Here is an 18266-nt window from a genome sequence, read left to right on the forward strand (position 1 = left end):
TTCGATTGGTGAGAGATCCGAAGAGTACGCTGGCCACGGAAGCATCTGTACACCTCGTAGAGCATGTTGGGAGATGCGAGCAGTGTGTGAGCGGGCATTATCCTGCTGAAACAGAGCATTGGGCAGCCCCTGAAGGTACGGGAGTGCCACCGGCCGCAGCACATGCTGCACGTAGCGGTGGGCATTTAACGTGCCTTGAATACGCACTAGAGGTGACGTGGAATCATACGCAATAGCGCCCCAAACTATGATGCCGCGTTGTCTAGCGGTAGGGCGCTCCACACTTACTGCCGGATTTGACCTTTCTCCACGCCGACGCCACACTCGTCTGCGGTGACTATCACTGACAGAACAGAAGCGTGACTCATCGGAGAACACGACGTTCCGCCATTCCCTCATCCAAGTCGCTCTAGCCCGGCACCATGCCAGGCGTGCACGTCTATGCTGTGGAGTCAATGGTAGTCTTCTGAGCGGACGCCGGGAGTGCAGGCCTCCTTCAACCAATCGACGGGAAATTGTTCTGGTCGATATTGGAACAGCCAGGGTGTCTTGCACATGCTGAAGAATGGCGGTTGACGTGGCGTGCGGGGCTGCCACCCCTTGGCGGCGGATGCGTCGATCCTCGCGTGCTGACGTCACTCGGGCTGCGCCTGGACCCCTCGCACGTGCCACATGTCCCTGCGCCAACCATCTTCGCCACAGGCGCTGCACCGTGGACACATCCCTATGGGTATCGGCTGCGATTTGACGAAGCGACCAACCTGCCCTTCTCAGCCCGATCACCATACCCCTCGTAAAGTCGTCTGTCTGCTGGAAATGCCTCCGTTGACGGCGGCCTGGCATACTTAGCTATACACGTGTCCTGTGGCACAGGACAACACGTTCTACAATGACTGTCGGCTGAGAAATCACGGTACGAAGTGGGTCATTCGCCAACGCCGTGTCCCATTTATCGTTCGCTACGTGCGCAGCACAGCGGCGCATTTCACATCATGAGCATACCTCAGTGACGTCAGTCTACCCTGCAATTGGCATAAAGTTCTGACCACTCCTTCTTGGTGTTGCATTTGCTCTGTCAGTCAGTGTATATTCGTATCACGTTCTTTTCAACCTTCCTGTATACTATGCCTTAGCTAGAATGGATTTCTAAGTCTACAAACACACTGCTTGGCGGAGTCAATAAGAATGTCCTTGATGTTCCGTACAGAGCTGGGACGAGCACACATTTTGGAGTCACTGTGTAAATTGCACAGTTGTTTGCGCACCAAAATTACAGTAGCAGAGAGCTACAAACAGAGGACGAACGCCTCTTCCCCGATTAACACTACTAGTATTGTATTTCATTCAGCGAGCTAAATCAGGGGTTTTAAACCTTCTACTGTATGGCTCCCCCTCAGCTACCAAACTCTGGATGCACCTACCTTGTGGAATGATGTTAACAATTAAATACATGTGATCCTGAAATAAAGACAACCATAAAATCCGTTTTACGTACACAGGGTGTCACGAAATATATTAACCTCAAGTATCTCGAATTCACCGGGCGAGTTGGCCGTGCGCGTAGAGGCGCGCGGCTGTGAGCTTGCATCCGGGAGATAGTAGGTTCGAATCCCACTATCGGCAGCCCTGAAAATGGTTTTCTGTGGTTTCCCATTTTTAAACCAGGCAAATGCTGGGGCTGTACCTTAATTAAGGCCACGGCCGCTTCCTTCCAACTCCTAAGCCTTTCCTATCCCATCGTCGCCATAAGACCTATCTGTGTCGGTGCGACGTAAAGCCCCTAGCAAAAAAAATATCTCGAAATCTGTTAAAGATGTCAATAATATCTTTTCATTTTCTTACATCACAGTAAGTGCTCGGGGGAATTGGTAACAAAACCCCAAGTCCATTCCACGATGTAGAGTGTCAGTTGTAGATGACGACCTATATGCCCTACGCCTTCGGAATATCTGATTCTGTGCCAATCAAACAAGGTACAAAGAAAGTACTAAAGCACTAAAGTACCAAAATACCCTTCTATACTTTTCGCTTATGTCAATTCTGCCCCGTGTATGTGTAGTATTTTGGGGCCATATTTTAGACACTTCGAAGCGACTGATTCAATTACAACCAAATTGTGTATAATGAAATTATCAAATCTAATATATATAGGGCCGGCCCCCGTGGTGTAGGGGTAGCGTGCTTGCCTCTTACCCGCAGCCCCCGGGTTCGATTCCCGGCCAGGTCAGGGATTTTTACTTGGACCTGAGGGCTGGTTCGAGGTCCACTCAGCCTACGTGATTAGAATTGAGGAGCTATCTGACGGTGAGATAGCGGCTCCGGTCTAGAAAGCAAAGAATAACGGCCGAGAGGATTCGTCGTGTTGACCACACGACACCTCGTAATCTGCAGGCTTTCGGGCTGACCAGCGGTCGCTTGGTAGGCCAAGGCCCTTCAAGGGCTGTAGTGCCATGGGGTTTGGTTTGGTTTGGTTTTAACATATATAGGCCTAATAAGAGTTTTGTCTGTACAATGCTAAAAAATTTAAAAAATGGTATTTCTGTATCGGTCATGTCCACAGTAACAAGGACATGCAGTTTCTAATTTTCCGTGATATCTGTCTGTGTGTATGTACGTGTGTACGCGCATCAAGAATAAACGGCTGGAGAGAATTTAATGAAAGTCTGGATGTAAAGTCAAGAAATCAGTCGCTACGATCTAGGCAATAAATAATTTTACTCACGCTGAGTTAAATGGTAGTTTACGGGAAGCCCTACGATTGAAATCTCAAATATTTATCTTATTAAATGACCTATCGATAAATGCTAAAAACCGGTAACTAAAGTTATAGAGAATTAAGTTTCCCATCATTAATATCTTATACTTTTTTCCGTACCGGCTATGATAACAGAGATATTCATGAATTTATTTTTGTTGCTAAGTCCATATCAGCGTCGAGTCACGAGAAAATGTGTTCACTTACTTTAATGAAAGTGTCGGTATGTAAAGTCGGGGAATAAGAAACTAGAGTCTAAGCTATAAAGAATTCTATATGATGCCCTAATGTGACAGAGCCGGAAGAAAACTAAATGTGAAGGCCAACTATAAAGAAAGCTCATAAAGCAAGTAAACAATAACATTACATTGAACATCGTTTGTTGTGATGTGCTTTGTATCTTCTGTTGACACCCATCTCCGATAGATGGGATTACCGCTGCGTACCGAGTGTAACAGTCTGCTTGAATATTGGCGGGATGTAGCTGTGGAGTTAGATATCTCTCTCCTTTAGCATAATCACACTGGTTCATCATTGCATTGCAGCTATTCAGTCCCTACTCTGAGGTACCGATTGGAATGGTCAGTGTGCACATTTAACGGAATACTGGTAGAGGAGTGTTCACGGCTGTCTGCGGGCTGGTTAGATCGGCAGCGTAATACTGTTCCTTAAAAGGGAGAAAATATGCGGCTTTTCATTTGATCAAGTATTTTATATAACATTGCTTTAAATCGCTACATTTCTACTGACGTCGTTGCAATGACCTGTGTTGAGTTCAGCTGGGAAAACCACAAAGTCAGTCTTTCTGAGAATTCCGTAGCGAAGCACGGGTACATCAGATAGAAATATGTCAGTTTGTATATAAAGGCTAACCTTACAACCGATTACAGTACCGGTAATACTTTTTCACCTATATAAAGCTTATTTCTATCCGATTATCACGCGATAAATACGGAGTGGTTAGCTCGGCTTTGGGCCGGAACAGCTACCCATGATGGCGTGTCACTAGCGAAGAATTTCATTCTGTAACCTCCCACTCAATATATTGATAGTATGCACAAGATTCGGTGTCTGTATAGGCGTACTAAGCTTGCTATACGCGATGTTCAAAGTAATGTCCATCTGAAGACACACATTCGTGATGTATTTTGATGAAATTACCACTCACATGCATGAATTCTTCTCCGATGTTCCCCATTTATTCTGTAATATTACCCTGAACTTCCTCTGTAGTGTGCGCATTATTTATTTTTTGAAGTTCCTCACAAATACAAGTCACACATGATAATACCGGGAAATGAGGGAGCCATCATGCTTGTCCCCATGGATATGTTTATGTCGTTTAACTCCTCAGCGACGGGAACATTTGATTACTAATTTATCCAGCGGACGGAGATGATTCAGGTGCGAGCACTAAGAAAATGCAATGATCCTATTAAAAATGTCACTGTTACAACAGCTTAGCTCAGATCATTCTCAAATGTTTACAGTAGAGACCCAAAGGAACGTAATTTACATTCATTGACCTTACAGTCAACTTATGAAGAAAAGACTTTCCATATTTTATCTTTCTTTCTTTCTTAATCTGCTTACCCTCCAGGGTTGGCTTTTCCCTCGGACCCACCTCTATCGCCTCAATCGCAGTGATCTGGAGCGAGAGACATTGGGTCGTGGGATACAACTGGGGAGGATGATCAGAACCTCACCTGCTATGCTGAACAGGGGCCTTGGTGGGAGATGGGGGATGGAAAGGATAGACAAGGAAGAGGGAAGGAAGCATCCGTGGCCTTAAGTTAGGTACCATCCCGGCATTTGCGTGGAGGAGAAGTTGGAAACCACGTAAAACCACTTCCGGGATGGCTGATGAGGGCATCGGACCCATCTCTACTCAGTTGACCTCCCGAGGCTGAGTGGACCCCGTTCCAGCCTTCGTACCACTTTTCAAATTTCGTGGCAGAGCCGGGAATCGAACCCGGACCTCCGGGGGTAACAGCTAATCACACTAACCACTACACCACAGAGGCGGACTTCCATACTTCATACGGAATGAAAGTGATATTTTGGTATTTACGTGGGTTGTTTCACAATGCAATGAAAACTAGGATAGTTGTTACCTCGAAAACTCTGAGCAGAACATTAGTTTAAAGATTCATTTAGCACAAATATCAGGTTAGTAGGACGATTAGTTCATGAGAAAGATGGTACGCACTTTGTTGTGTACCATCTTCCATTACTTGCTCTACGCGCACCCTGCACTCTCATTCGGTATACTATACGTCTACTCTCGCTTTGCTCAGTTCAGTCTGGTATAGAGTTGTTATCGTCTGATTTACTAAAACTTAATTACTGCACTTCCCTTTCGTTCACACGGCACAGTGCCTTGCTTCTGTACCACGCAATCTCGTATTTCAAAATTAAGGAGAGTCAAGTAATTATGAGTTTTAAGATGTTACAAGGCGTTGAAGGAATTATAGTAATATTCACCAGGTTATTTTAAGATTCATATCAATGAAAAGATGGTGATTTATACTATCAATCCCCATAAGAAATCGTCGTGTAGTAATACATATATCCGCTAGAATGCAGCAGAAATGTATGTCTATATGCTCTTTAGAAATAAAAATAAACACCAATGTGGGCTGTTTCATACATACGAGGAAGGCACAGAGATCTTCACATTCAAAGATGTAACATTTCCATCTAGACAACATTAACATTTGACAAGCTAGGCAGGGGCAATTCCACGCATGGAGATAGGCATCAAGGGGCTAAGGTATCATCGACAGTATGGGCTGCAACGGAATCTTGATGGCTATACCCGCTGCTTCTCTCATCATCTGACAAAATGTAAAAAACCGGTACGAGAATGTTCCTATGGTATCTGTGTCCACTTACTGTATAATTAAAAACTGGGCTTTATTATTCACCTTGCACTTAATGTCTAATTGTTTCGTCACCTAATGGAACTTCGTGAATTCATTGGAAATTCACTGTGCTGTAATACCCATTTTTCTGTAAAGCTACGTGTCCATGTAATTGAAACTATGCTCCATAAGAAAAAATTATCAAATGTGGACCAACAATGCAGAAAACAATGTTTTGTAATTGCGTTTAAACTTTGGTGTACGTCACATCAACACAAATAGGTCTTATGAAGTCGATGGGATGGGAATGGGCTAGGAGTGGGAAGGAAGCGGTCGTGGACTTAATTAAGATACGGTACGGGAGCCTAATTTCGTCCCCCGAGAGATTTCCAGTCAGCACGGTTGGTACCTAATGTTTAGCCGCATGCACACGCCTAGTCTCATTCCGTTGTCTTGTTGCGAGAGTTGGTTTTGTGCACCAAATTCAGTTTCCGTGTACAAGAAGGATTAAATTTTCATGTTGAGCTGAGCTAGTGCACCATTCAGATTAAGAACCTGTTATTCCTAGGGTAAGCACTGATATGTGTATGAAATACTGGACTGCATTTCAGTCGTGTGGTGTAGTTCCTGGCGTGTAATTCCTACAGTGAGGTGGTTGGCATAAGTTACTGAAGCGGCCATTATAATAAATCAGGAAATATTCTTAATTTCGTCCCCTTTAGTTTTTCGTTATTTATGAAGTTTATTATTATTTTCAGGTGGGAAATGCAAGCAGTGGTGTAAGGAGGCTATAAAAAAGGCTACTAAGGCAGTGACGGACAAGCCAATGGGTTACAAACGTGCAAGTAAGGCGTTTAACATTCCACGAGCAATGCTGAAAGACTATGTTAAATAGAATACCAAGAAAACCTTTTCGTAAATGGTCTTCAAGCAATTCATTATAGGAAAATTTTTTGGTAAAGGGACGAAATTAGAAAAAATATGTAGTTTAGTTTTTGTAGTGTTAATATTTATGTCAAATATTGACTACCTCACGTTATAATATTCTCATTGTAACTTACCCGTAAGAGGAGAATATATTCAGTAGCGTAATATATATATATCCATTTCTAGCCTTGTCCATATTCCTGAATTTCTACAAGTCCAAATCTTCTAAGGGGACGAAATATAGGCCCCTACCTTACATCTCCAGCTTTTGCCTGGTCTGAAAATGGGAAACCACGGAAAACCATCTTCCGGGCTGCCGATAGTTGGGTACGAACCCACTATCTTCCGAATGCAAGCGCACAGCTGTGCAACCCCACCAAACGGCCAAGACGTTCGGTATGTTTTGTAGAACCCCATTACACAGATTCGCTCTTCTCTTATCGTTATGGTACCGTAATTCAAGCACAGTAGTCACTCTGTAAGATTTCAGTTTAAGAAATTTAATAGTCTTATGGACCGAGGCTTTAGAACACCAACTACCTGTGCGATAAGTCGTACGGATTTGTTTAGAGAACGTTGCAAACAATTCGCCACACGACGACCGTGCACAGAGGACTTCATTGTAAGTCATTAATTCAGTGCAAACGTAGAGGATATATTCTTCGAGATAAATTAAATTGTTAGTTATGCTTGTGGATGATGTACCTCTTGTTTGCCTGTTGCAGGTATTACGCTATTGTGCACCCCATGCGTGCCAAGTACATCTGCACTATAAGCCAAGCACGGAAAATCATCTTCGGTATCTGGGCGGCATCCTTCTTGTTGGCAGTCCCAATGCTGTTCGTACAGGTAAGGAAACTTTATACTTGTATTTCCCAAAGTACTATTAAGATCAGTACGTAAGCCTGTCCTCGGCAGTAAAAATTACTATCTATAGAGTAATTGGAAATACTGAATGAACTATTAATATATATTTTGAACAAAAGTTGTCCGCCTCTGTAGTGTAGTGGTTAGCGTATTAGCTGCCACCCCCGGAGGCCCAGAGTTCGATTCCCGGCTCTGCCACAAAATTTGAATAGTGGTACGAGGGCTGGAACGGGGTCCACTCAGCCTCGGAAGGTCTACTGAGTAGAGGTGGTTTCGATTCCCTCCCCAGCCATCCTCGAAGTGGTTTTCTGTGGTTTGCCACTTCTCCTCCAGGCAAATGTTGGGATGGTACCTAAGTTAAGGTAACTTAAGGCCACGGCCGCTTCCTTCCTTCTTCCTTGTCTGTCCCTTCCAATCTTCCCCTCCCCCACCAAGGCCCGCCTGTTCAACAAAGCTGGTGAGGCTGCCTGGACGAGGTACTGGCCCTCCTCGCCAGTGGTATCCCCGACCCAATATCTCACGCTCCAAGACGCTGCCCTTGAGGCGGTAGAGGTGGAATCCCTCGCTGAGTCCGAAAGAAAAACCGACCCTGGAGGGTAAACAGATTAATAAAGGAAGAAAGAAAGAAAGAAAGAAAGATGAATAAAAGTTACACTTTCCAGGTTTTATACAGCACTCGAATAAAATAAATAATCATTCATCCAAAACTGCTTGACGTACGAACTGAGGATATATTTAACTGGCTCAGCCGACGGTGGACTCTCTAAAATATAAAACTTTGGAAAAAAACTTCCAGTTTAAAACCGTAGCAAAAGGCGGGTATCTTGCTTATACTGTATATAGGGTGGTCAAAAACTACGTGAACCGAGCATGTGAGCGTTGGTCATTCTGATAAGTGATATGAAAAACTTATGTCGATATCTCGCACCGTTGTGACTTTATCAGCTGCTCAAGTTAGCCAATCAGGTGGCTTGTTGCTAAATCTGCACGTGGCTTGAGAGTCATGCCGAAAAGTGAGCATCGAACACTAACACATCGTGGGTTTCAGCCAATGCCACCGTAGCGTGCTTGTTGCTATGGGCCGAGGCTATCAGCATAGAGGTTCTTGTTCAATTCCCTCCCCTGGTGGAACACTAACACATCGTGGGTTTCAGCCAATGCCATCGTACCGTGCTTGTCGCTATGGGCCGAGCCTATCAGCATAGAGGTCCTTGTTCAATTCCCTCCCCTGGAGAATTTTATTTCTTCTGTTGGCGATGTGATTGGCTAACTTCAGCAAATGATAAAATGACAAAGGCACGAGATATTTGTTTGAAATTAGCTATCAGTGTGACCTACGCTCTAAGCTCATGTACGTGGTACACGTTGTTTCTGACCACCCTGTGTGTATAACATAAAGGTCCAATAATACTGCCTTGTATTGAGCCTCCGTCGCTCAGGTGGCAGCGCGACGGCCTCTCACCACTGGGTTCCGTGGTTCAAATCACGGTCATTCCATGTGACGTTTGTCCTGGACAAAGCGGAGGCGGAAGAGGAATTTCTGTCATCTTTCAATTTCCCTGTCATCTTTCAATTACATCATCACTCTCCAATACCACCTACTTTTATCTGACAGTCGTTTATCATTGTCCTAGAGGAGTGCGACAGGCCTCGGCAGCCGACACAATTCCCATCCTCGCCGCAAGATGGGGGCTTCATCCCTGACCCGGTCACTGACTAGAATACAGGGTACTCCTCTTAATCATTAGAGGATCAGATAACGCTTCACCTACTCTAATTATCTGAGTTCTGTTTTTGTAGAAATTTAGCGACCCATTCGACCACCTTACTTGCCTAGTCCATTAGCCACCATTTCTTCAGTAATCACCCCGATCTACCCTATAAAAAGCCTTGCATTGGTCAATAGCGATACAGTCCATTTGACCTCTTCAATCTAAAATATCTGCTATATCTTGCTGAAGTCCTACAAGTTAGAACCTCACTGGAACAATCCTTCCTAAACCCGAAATGCCTTGTATCAAATCAGTTAGTTATTTTGCAAACATGTCTAATATAATCATAAAGGATGCTTTCCCGAAGCTTAAAAAAAATCACGTCAACCTGACTGGCCTATAATTACCCGCTTTTCGTTTAAACCCGTTGTACGCAATTTCGTTTCTGTTACGCTTTGCACCAATTTTGCTCACGCTCCGAGCGCCGATTTCAGCTTAAAATGACGGATGTCTTCACTCAGCGCGTCTCTAGATACCTGGTATTTACTTGAACGGGTTGTCCTGGTATAATCCTGATTTATAGGCCTTCAGTTTTAAATTAGCTTCGCACGCTTCAGTCACTCCATTCAGCAGCTAGAGTACTCGCACAGAGGTTCAAACACACGAAATTATTATCGTTTCTATGAAAGATGAGAGATTTCATTCATTTTCAAATGCCACTAATATGAACTCTACACGGTAATAACGCCGTAAAGTTACTCCAACAGCCTGTAGCGAGCTAACATCAGACATCCATAATTTCAAATGCCCACTTCATTAACCAAATATGAAGAGCTCTTGACCGTGTCTATTCACCTCCATCATGGGAGGTATAACGGAAACCATATAAAATTAATATGCAGAAAGCACACACGGTTCACTTTATCGTTGGCAGTTTTGAATATTTGCCTGTTCTATTCCAGTTAGTCTCTGCTATGGTATGGTAGCAGCAAGCTTTCAGGAATACAACGTAAATTAGCAATGGAATTACATGAGAACTCTTTATTTTCCAACGGGTGTAAGCCCAGTTTTGCTGTTATAAGATCTGTAAGGGGAGTCATGACTGTAAGTATGAACTTCTACAATTCCCCACGTATGAAAACCAAATGTAAAACAAAAGCGCATATTAGCAAGATATATCCTTATTCCTTACACAAAATGTTCAGTGTATTATTTAATTGGTTGCAAAGTTATTGACAAATAATTTTTATATGCTGCATGGAGAAAGCTCCCTGCGGCGAAGTTTTCATTTTTGGGCTGTAATTTGGCAGATTAGACTATTCAAAAATACGAATATATTTAAGAACAGCTACACGTTTTGCAGTTATCTGTAAACGATTGTGGATATAATGTTTTCACTTATTTATTCAATAGGAAAAGCTTAATTTCATGCTATTTCAGGTGTAAAAAATACGAACTGATAATAAAATGAACTAATTCCAGTAGATATTCCAACATTATCTGAAACTTTCATGTGAATCCTTCTTTAAAGAAAAAGGAATCTCAGTATTGAATACAACTGAATCATGACAGTTTCAATGTTCACTGAAGATTCAGAGAGGTGACTGGGAAATACAAATCAAGAACAGGGAACAGGTTGGTGAATAGTGAAGGGAAAATAATCGTTGGACAAGAGCAGTTAAACAACCATGGAAAAAATATGTACAACAACTCTTTTATGACAATCGTCCTGAACTTCCTGAAGTAAACTGCGAAACAGGACCTCGAATTCTAATGGAAGAAGTACAAACTGCGATAAACGGAATGAAAGATGGTACATCACCTGGCCCGACAATGTAAATTTCGAAATTCTAAAGCTTCTCTGTGAAGATATTTTAAAATGCTTGACTGCATTATTCAATGACATCTACGACTCTGGTTGCATTCTACTGGATTGACTTAAATCTGAATTTATTACATTGTCCAAAAACCCACAGCCAAAACATGTGGTGAGTACAGGACCATTAGCCTCATGAGTCACTTACTAAAGATATTTCTGAGGATCATTCACTAAAGAATATACAAGATCTGTGAAGAACAACTTTCTCCTACACAGTTTGGTTTCATAAATACATTTGGTACGCGTGAAGCAGTGTTTTGTATCCAGGTGCTGTTTCAAAGGTGCAGAGACGTGAATTGAGACATTTATGCCTGTTTTATTGATTACCAGAAGGGTTTCGGCACAGTAAACCACCAGAAAATCGTTGAAATCGTAAAAATCATTGGTTTGGGTGACAAGGACCTGCGTATAATAGTAAACTTTTATTGGAACCAGTCGGCTTCTGTGAGGTTGGACAGAGAAAATACAGAGGACATAGACATTCTACGAGGTGTAAGGCAGGGTTGTATATTATTTCTGTACCGGGAGGTACACCCCAACGCCGCGCATTTAAATCTAGCGCCTAAAAGAACTCCTCTACTGGAGAAACCGTGAAGTTGAAACTAGACCAACTTATAAAGTTACTCAGAAGATGTCACCACTAAAATATGATGTAATTTTGTTATTGTGAAGTTTCCTGAACTGACTGTATTTCTACTTGTTTTGTTTGCCATTCATCAAGAAGTTTGGACATTCTTCCACAGATGCCGCTACTAAAAACTATGATCATGCACCCTGGTGCGAAGTGAAAGAACATTTGATTTAAAGAAGTTTTGTATTCATAAGATTTTTTTAATAAATTCTTTCCGCCAGTTTTGAATCTAACCAATCCCTAATTTCTGTAATTAATTTTCTACCAATCACAGTCTTCTTCTTCGATTTTGAGTGGAACTTTGAAAGTACCCAATAAACATGAGAGGGTGTGGATAGTTTAATCTTGAATGGTCTCGAACTTTCCCCGAGGGTTTATAAACTGCGGATTTTCACGTCTCATGGCCAATTGATCGTCATCTTACTGAGTGTGTGTGCCAAGCATGAGGCGGGAGACCTCTTAGTCAGCAGCTAGTATTTCTACAAGGTAATGGCCACATAACATCTTCATTTCTTGTTAGCTCCGCATTTTAACCCGAGGGAAAGGTCCGAATCATTAACTATGTAAACTTCTTTCCTAAAAATGTAACTTTCTGGCGGCTTATCTAATTAATTCATAAAATCTCCAACTGTAAATCGGGGATAGAGAGTGCTGTATCCTCTCGAGCTCCCATTCATCTTGGTTTGAGGTGCTACGTTTTGTTTCTGCAATGTATTAAAGTGATTTCCTTGCGTGCTACCTCAGTAGTATGGGAATAGACCCTGTTTCATCGGCCTAGTGCCCTTTAGGTTTTAAGAATTCATATCTAGGAGTGCAAGTACACGCCTCTATTCAATTTGTGTTTCGGGCCATTTACTTAACCTGTTCTTTTCCGCATCGGCCCAATAGGTTGGGTACTAGATACCCCTGTTTCAAATTTGTAAGTTGTGCCTTGATGGCGAGTGATTGTAATTTTCTGATATTGCCTTGAATAGTCTTGGAAAGCTGAGAGCACGTCAGCACTTAACTGTGTCGTCCGCATATCGAATGTTGTTGATATATTTGCCGTTTAAGCGCACTCCCATTTCCACTTCATCAAGAGCTTCCTTAAAGATGCGTTCTCAATAGATGTTGGAGATCAGTGGGGATTGTTCCGGGGTTTATTGTGGACATTTGTGACATGCGTCGTCCGTGGACAAATGTCGGGATTCTACAAAGAATGAAGAAAGAGAAAGAAGTATTGACCACCATAAAAGCAAGAAAGATCCAGTACCTGGGACACATCATGCGGAACAACAGCAGATACAATCTCCTTCAGACCATCCTGCAAGGAAAAATTCCAGGAATAAAAGCGTTGGCCGAAGAAGAATATCCTGGCTTAAGAACATCAGAACGTGGACATCTAAAACATCTACAGAGCTTTTTCGAGTCGCAAGTGACAGGACGAGCACAGCCAAGATGGTTGCCAACATCCGGAACGGATGGGAACCAGAAGAAAAAGAATAAGAAGAAGGTAGTATTGAAATGGTAGTCAGGAAAATTTTTGAAGCTAGTTTTGTGTCACAGGGGCGTGGCCTTCCTATCTAAACGGCGAAAATCTACCCTTCAAATTCGGCATTTGGAACTTTAAAATATGGCGCTACCGGGCGAGTTAGCCGTGCGGTTACGGGTGCGCAGCTGTGAGCTTGCATCCGGTAGATAGTAGCTTCGTAACCCAGCGTCGGCAGCCCTGAAGATGGTTTTCCCTGGTTTCCCATTTTCCCACCAGTCAAATGCTGGGGCTGTACCTTTAATAAGGCCACGGCCGCTTCCTTCTCATTCCTAGGCCTTTCCTATACCATCGTCGCTATAGGACCTATCTGTGTCGGTGCAACATAAAGCATATAGCGGAAAGAATGGCGCTAGGGAAACCTGATAACAGGATTTGAAAGGGGAATAAATGGGAGAGTTTTTAAAAGGTTAAATTTGAAAATACTAAGTTTTTCTTTCTTTCTTTTTCTTTCTTTCGTTCTTTCTTTCTTTCTTTATCCGTTTACTCTCCAGGGTTGGTTTTCCTCTTGGACTCAGCGAGGGATCCCACCTCTACCGCCTCAAGGGCAGTGTCCTGGAGTGTGAGACGTTGGCTCGGGGATACAAATAGGGGGGAGGAGCACTACCTCGCCCAGACGGCTTCACCTGCTATGCTGAACAGGGGCCTTGTGGGGGAATGGGAACATTAGAAGGTATAGACAGGGGAGACGGAAGGAAGCGGCCGTGGGCTTAAGTTAGGTACCATCCCGGTATTTGCCTGGAGGAGAAGTGGGTAACCACGGAAAACCATCTTCAGGGCTGCCGACAGTGGGGCTCGAACCCACGATCTCCCGGATGCAAGCTCACAGCCGCGCGCCTCTACGCGCACGGCCAACTCGCCCCGTCGAAAGGAACTATTATAAGGACATTGAGAGGAATTAACAATTGAGACCCTCATTACAAAAATATATAGGTCATAAAGTTGCGTTAATATTTTTAAAATATTGCATATTTTCCTGTAATTTGTCATATAATATCACAAACAAAAATATTTAACTGATATAGTTTGAATTATTTTATTACTTTCATGCGTAGAATGATAAAAACTTCACAATTTGCCAGAAAATTCTACACACTTAGGATGTTCACCAGGTTAAGTATTTCTAATTCCCAACATTCTGAATCAACGATATATTTAAACAAAAATTTCTCATCATTTCACCTGTCAGCTATACGACGCTCCAGGAACAATTGCCCGTCATATTCCGAGAGTCATCTCCAGATATGTAATTACTTCAGCCATACAGAAGTGGAACTTGTACACAAGAATCTCAATTCAACTACATGCTGCATACATTCCGCTCTTCGCAGGTCGTTAACTCTGAGCAGCATTTCATGAGACACATCTCTACGAATACAGCAGCATCTGCCTACACAAATATGCTGCAGCAGATTTTTGATCCAAGTACCGACAACAGATGACTTTAATTAATTCGCAAGAAGTGTTCAGGAATTATGTTACGAAATAAAGTTTTTCACATAAATATGGTGTAGATTTCAATATCTGTTTCTCTCTACATAATCAACCAACTACGTACTGAAAAAGAAATATTAGCCAAAGAATAGAACAATCAACAACATTTTTTCTTTAAATGAAATCAACGTATTATGATATAAACCAAAATTTGAAGACGAAGCAAAGAATTTTTAAGTGGTACGTTTGGTCAGTTTTTTATACGAGTGTTAATTCTACATATAAATATAAACACATATTTGTAGTTAAATGAAGGTCTTGTAATGCCACATTTTGACTATTGTGGTATTGTTTTAAATAATGTGAGGCTATAATTGTCCCCAAGGGAACAGCGCGCTCAAAATTAATTTGTGAGGTATACATGCAATTTGCCTGCACCGTGGTGTAGGGGTAGCGTGCATGTCTCTTACCCGAAGGACCCGGTTTCGATTCCCGCCCAGGTCAAGGAATTTAACCTGGATATGAGGGCTGGTTCGTGGTCGACTCAGCCTACGTGATTAGTATTGAGGAGCTATCTGACGGTGAGAAAGCGGCCCCTGTATTGAAAGCCAAGAATAACGGTCGAGAGGATTCATCGTGCTGACCCCACGACACCTCGTAATCTGCAGGCCTTCGGGCTGAGCAGCAGTCGCTTGGTAGGGAAAGGCCTTTCAGGGCAATAGTGCCATAGGGGGGATATATGCAATTTAATAAAATATGACACCTTGTCATCATCTTTCCTACAACTAGAATTGTTCGTCGTAACCAACATGCTTTGTTTCCCCTCCTGTGAGTTATTAATGCGTCTTCCCCATCTTACCTTTATTGGCGTTTCCATTACTTCTCAAATGTTCATAGCAGAAATTCAAGGGCTCACACATCAAACCTGCTCGTCATTCCTCACCATTGAACTGTCGCATATAACTCATTTTCTGTGTTTGCCGTACAACATTGTCCCTAAGGCAACAGCGTGTTCAAAATGCATGTGTGAGATGTATATGCAATTTAAGAAAATAGGACACCATGTCATCATCTTTCCTAGAACTAGAGTGGATGACGTCAGAGGAATACCAACCACAGTGAAATTTAAAAGAGCGAGGAACAGCAGGACACGAGAGAACTGTGCATTTCTGGTCTTTCATTCATCGTGCTGTTACATTATTATTACTAGCTATTATTATTATTATTATTATTATTATTATTATTAGTAGTAGTAGTAGTAGTAGTAGTAGTAGTAGTAGTAGTAGTAGTAGTAGTAGTAGTAGTAGTAGTAATAGCAGTAGTAGTAGTAGTAGTGTAAGTATGTCTGACTGGGGTGGAATTTTATTTCAGATATAAAATAATTTGATTGTGTTTAACTGTGTTTTATTTAGTATTAATTACGATTCTGATGTGATTTAGTGTAACAAAAGGCCTAATAACCTTAACTAGGCTACGTCAAGAAAGATATTTAACTGTTTAACTCTGGATACAAAAAGCAGTGAGAGTCAACCGAACAGAAGAATCTGAATTGTGGCTTCTAGGGAGAATGATCGATATTCGAGAAATACCTCGAAAATCCAGTGAGGAAGTGCTGATAAGAGTCAATGTTAGGCGAGAACGTGCATCAGCCATAAAATACAGGGAATTGGCGTGGTGGTGGTGGTGGTGTTGATTATTGTTTTAAGAGGAAGTACAACTAGGCCATCATCCTCTATTAACACTAACCAGAGGGGAAAGGAATGGAATGGTTATAACGCTAACATCACGTGTTCTGGTGCAGCGTGGGAGAAATCACTGGATATCCGCATAGAACAGCGAATATCTACTGGAGTGAATGGGCTATGTAGGTCTCCTAAACTGCGAGACCACCGAGCTCGATAGTTGCAGTCGCTTAAGTGCGGCCAGTATCCAGTAATCGGGAGATTGTGGGTTTGAACCCCACTGTCGGCAGCCCTGAAGATGGTTTTCCGTGGTTTCCTATTTTCACACCAGGTAAATGCTGGGGCTGTACCTTAATTAAGGCCACGGCCGCTTCCTTCCCATTCCTAGGCCTTTCCTATCCCATCGTCGCCATAAGACATATCTGTGTCGGTGCGACGTAAAGCAAATAACAAAAAAAAACGCGAGACTGTCATGTGCGGGCGGTGAATTCAGAACTGTGATAGCAATTGACGAAAGTAACTGTGTGACTGAGTGAGGGAGCTAGTGAACGAAGACCGAGTGTGAATTAGTGTGAACTAACTGAGAGAACTGAGAAAGAGCGAGAACTGTGTAATTGTGAATTCTGTACTGTGTCGTGTCAGTCGTGGTCCTGATATGCCTGTGTGTTAGTGTGTAGTAGTTAGATCATAAATTTTAGAAGTGCTCCCAGTTGCAATCTTTATTTATGTACCCAGCCAGCACGTTATAATATCATGTCCACCATCTGTCCCAATTGTCCAGAACAAGCTCTATGGTCACTGTTTCGTTATATGCAAAGTAACAAGATAAGATAAATTGTATACAATCCGCCACTCCTTCATGGGTTTCCCTGCCTATCACACCTGTTCTTTAGAGGAATTTATTGGAACTAAGCGAAATCAATTAATTGAACATGTCACCTTTAACTGCAAAATCTTTATTATAATTTATAATGCTAGCTAAAGTACCCAATCTCCGTGCGTATTTATGAGCAAGGATTAAATCGGTTAAATGTCTATCTTACAACACGCTCTTATAGACTGAATTTGTTTCTTTGTCATTCGGTATATAAATATGTAAATTATGCCCACTCGACACTCGAATAAACAAAAAACTTCGAGGAGGAAGAAAGTAGGTACCAACCTTCGACAAATTAAGGTATCGGCGAAGAAAAGGAAATAGCCTTGAATGGTGGGAAATTGAAATCCTATTTCGAGCTGGGATGACTTGAGAATACGAGGTGTTCGACTATGCTCGACTATATTCGAGCTGTCAGTGGAGAATTGACGAGGAATGACATAAGTAGAACAACAACCTTGAGCAGAGCTTTTAAAAATAGCAAAGATCATAATATGAAGATGAAGTTAGAATCCAAATTGACAAATTTGGGCAAATATTAATTTATAGGATGAGGAGTAAGGGATTGGAATAAATTATCAAGGGAAATATTATATAAATTTCTAGGTTCTTTGCAAATTTTTAAGGAGAAAGCTAAGTAAACAATTGATATGTCACCTGGGCGAAGGCCCTAAATGCAGATTGATTGATTGATTGATTGATTGATTGATTGATTGATTGATTGATTGATTGATTGATTGATTGATTGATTGATTGATTGATTGATTGATTGATTGATTGATTGATTGATTGATTGATTGATTGATTGATTGATTGATTGATTGATTGATTGATTGATTGATTGATTGATTGATTGATTGATTGATTGATTGATTGATTGATTGATTGATTGATTGATTGATTGATTGATTGATTGATTGATTGATTGATTGATTGATTGATTGATTGATTGATTGATTGATTGATTGATTGATTGATTGATTGATTGATTGATTGATTGATTGATTGATTGATTGATGTCGGGGTCGGGTAAGAACGGGAGTTGACGAAGGGAGGTGGCACAGAATGTCTAATACGAGGAGCCTGGCACTAATGTCGGACTCAACTCCG

The 18266-nt window shown here is 42.0% G+C and overlaps 1 protein-coding gene across 1 annotated transcript in view; it reads left to right on the plus strand.

Moving 5' to 3' along the window:
• LOC136876008 (pyroglutamylated RF-amide peptide receptor-like) overlaps positions 1-18266 on the plus strand; it is a 297817-nt gene that overhangs the window by 204019 nt on the left and 75532 nt on the right. Inside the window, exon 3 of the mRNA XM_068228303.1 lies at positions 7272-7395. Within this exon, the coding sequence (XP_068084404.1) occupies positions 7272-7395 (124 nt within the window). The remainder of the gene's footprint in view (positions 1-7271; positions 7396-18266) is intronic.

Source organism: Anabrus simplex, chromosome 6 (assembly GCF_040414725.1).
Source record: "Anabrus simplex isolate iqAnaSimp1 chromosome 6, ASM4041472v1, whole genome shotgun sequence".
NCBI lineage: Eukaryota > Metazoa > Arthropoda > Insecta > Orthoptera > Tettigoniidae > Anabrus > Anabrus simplex.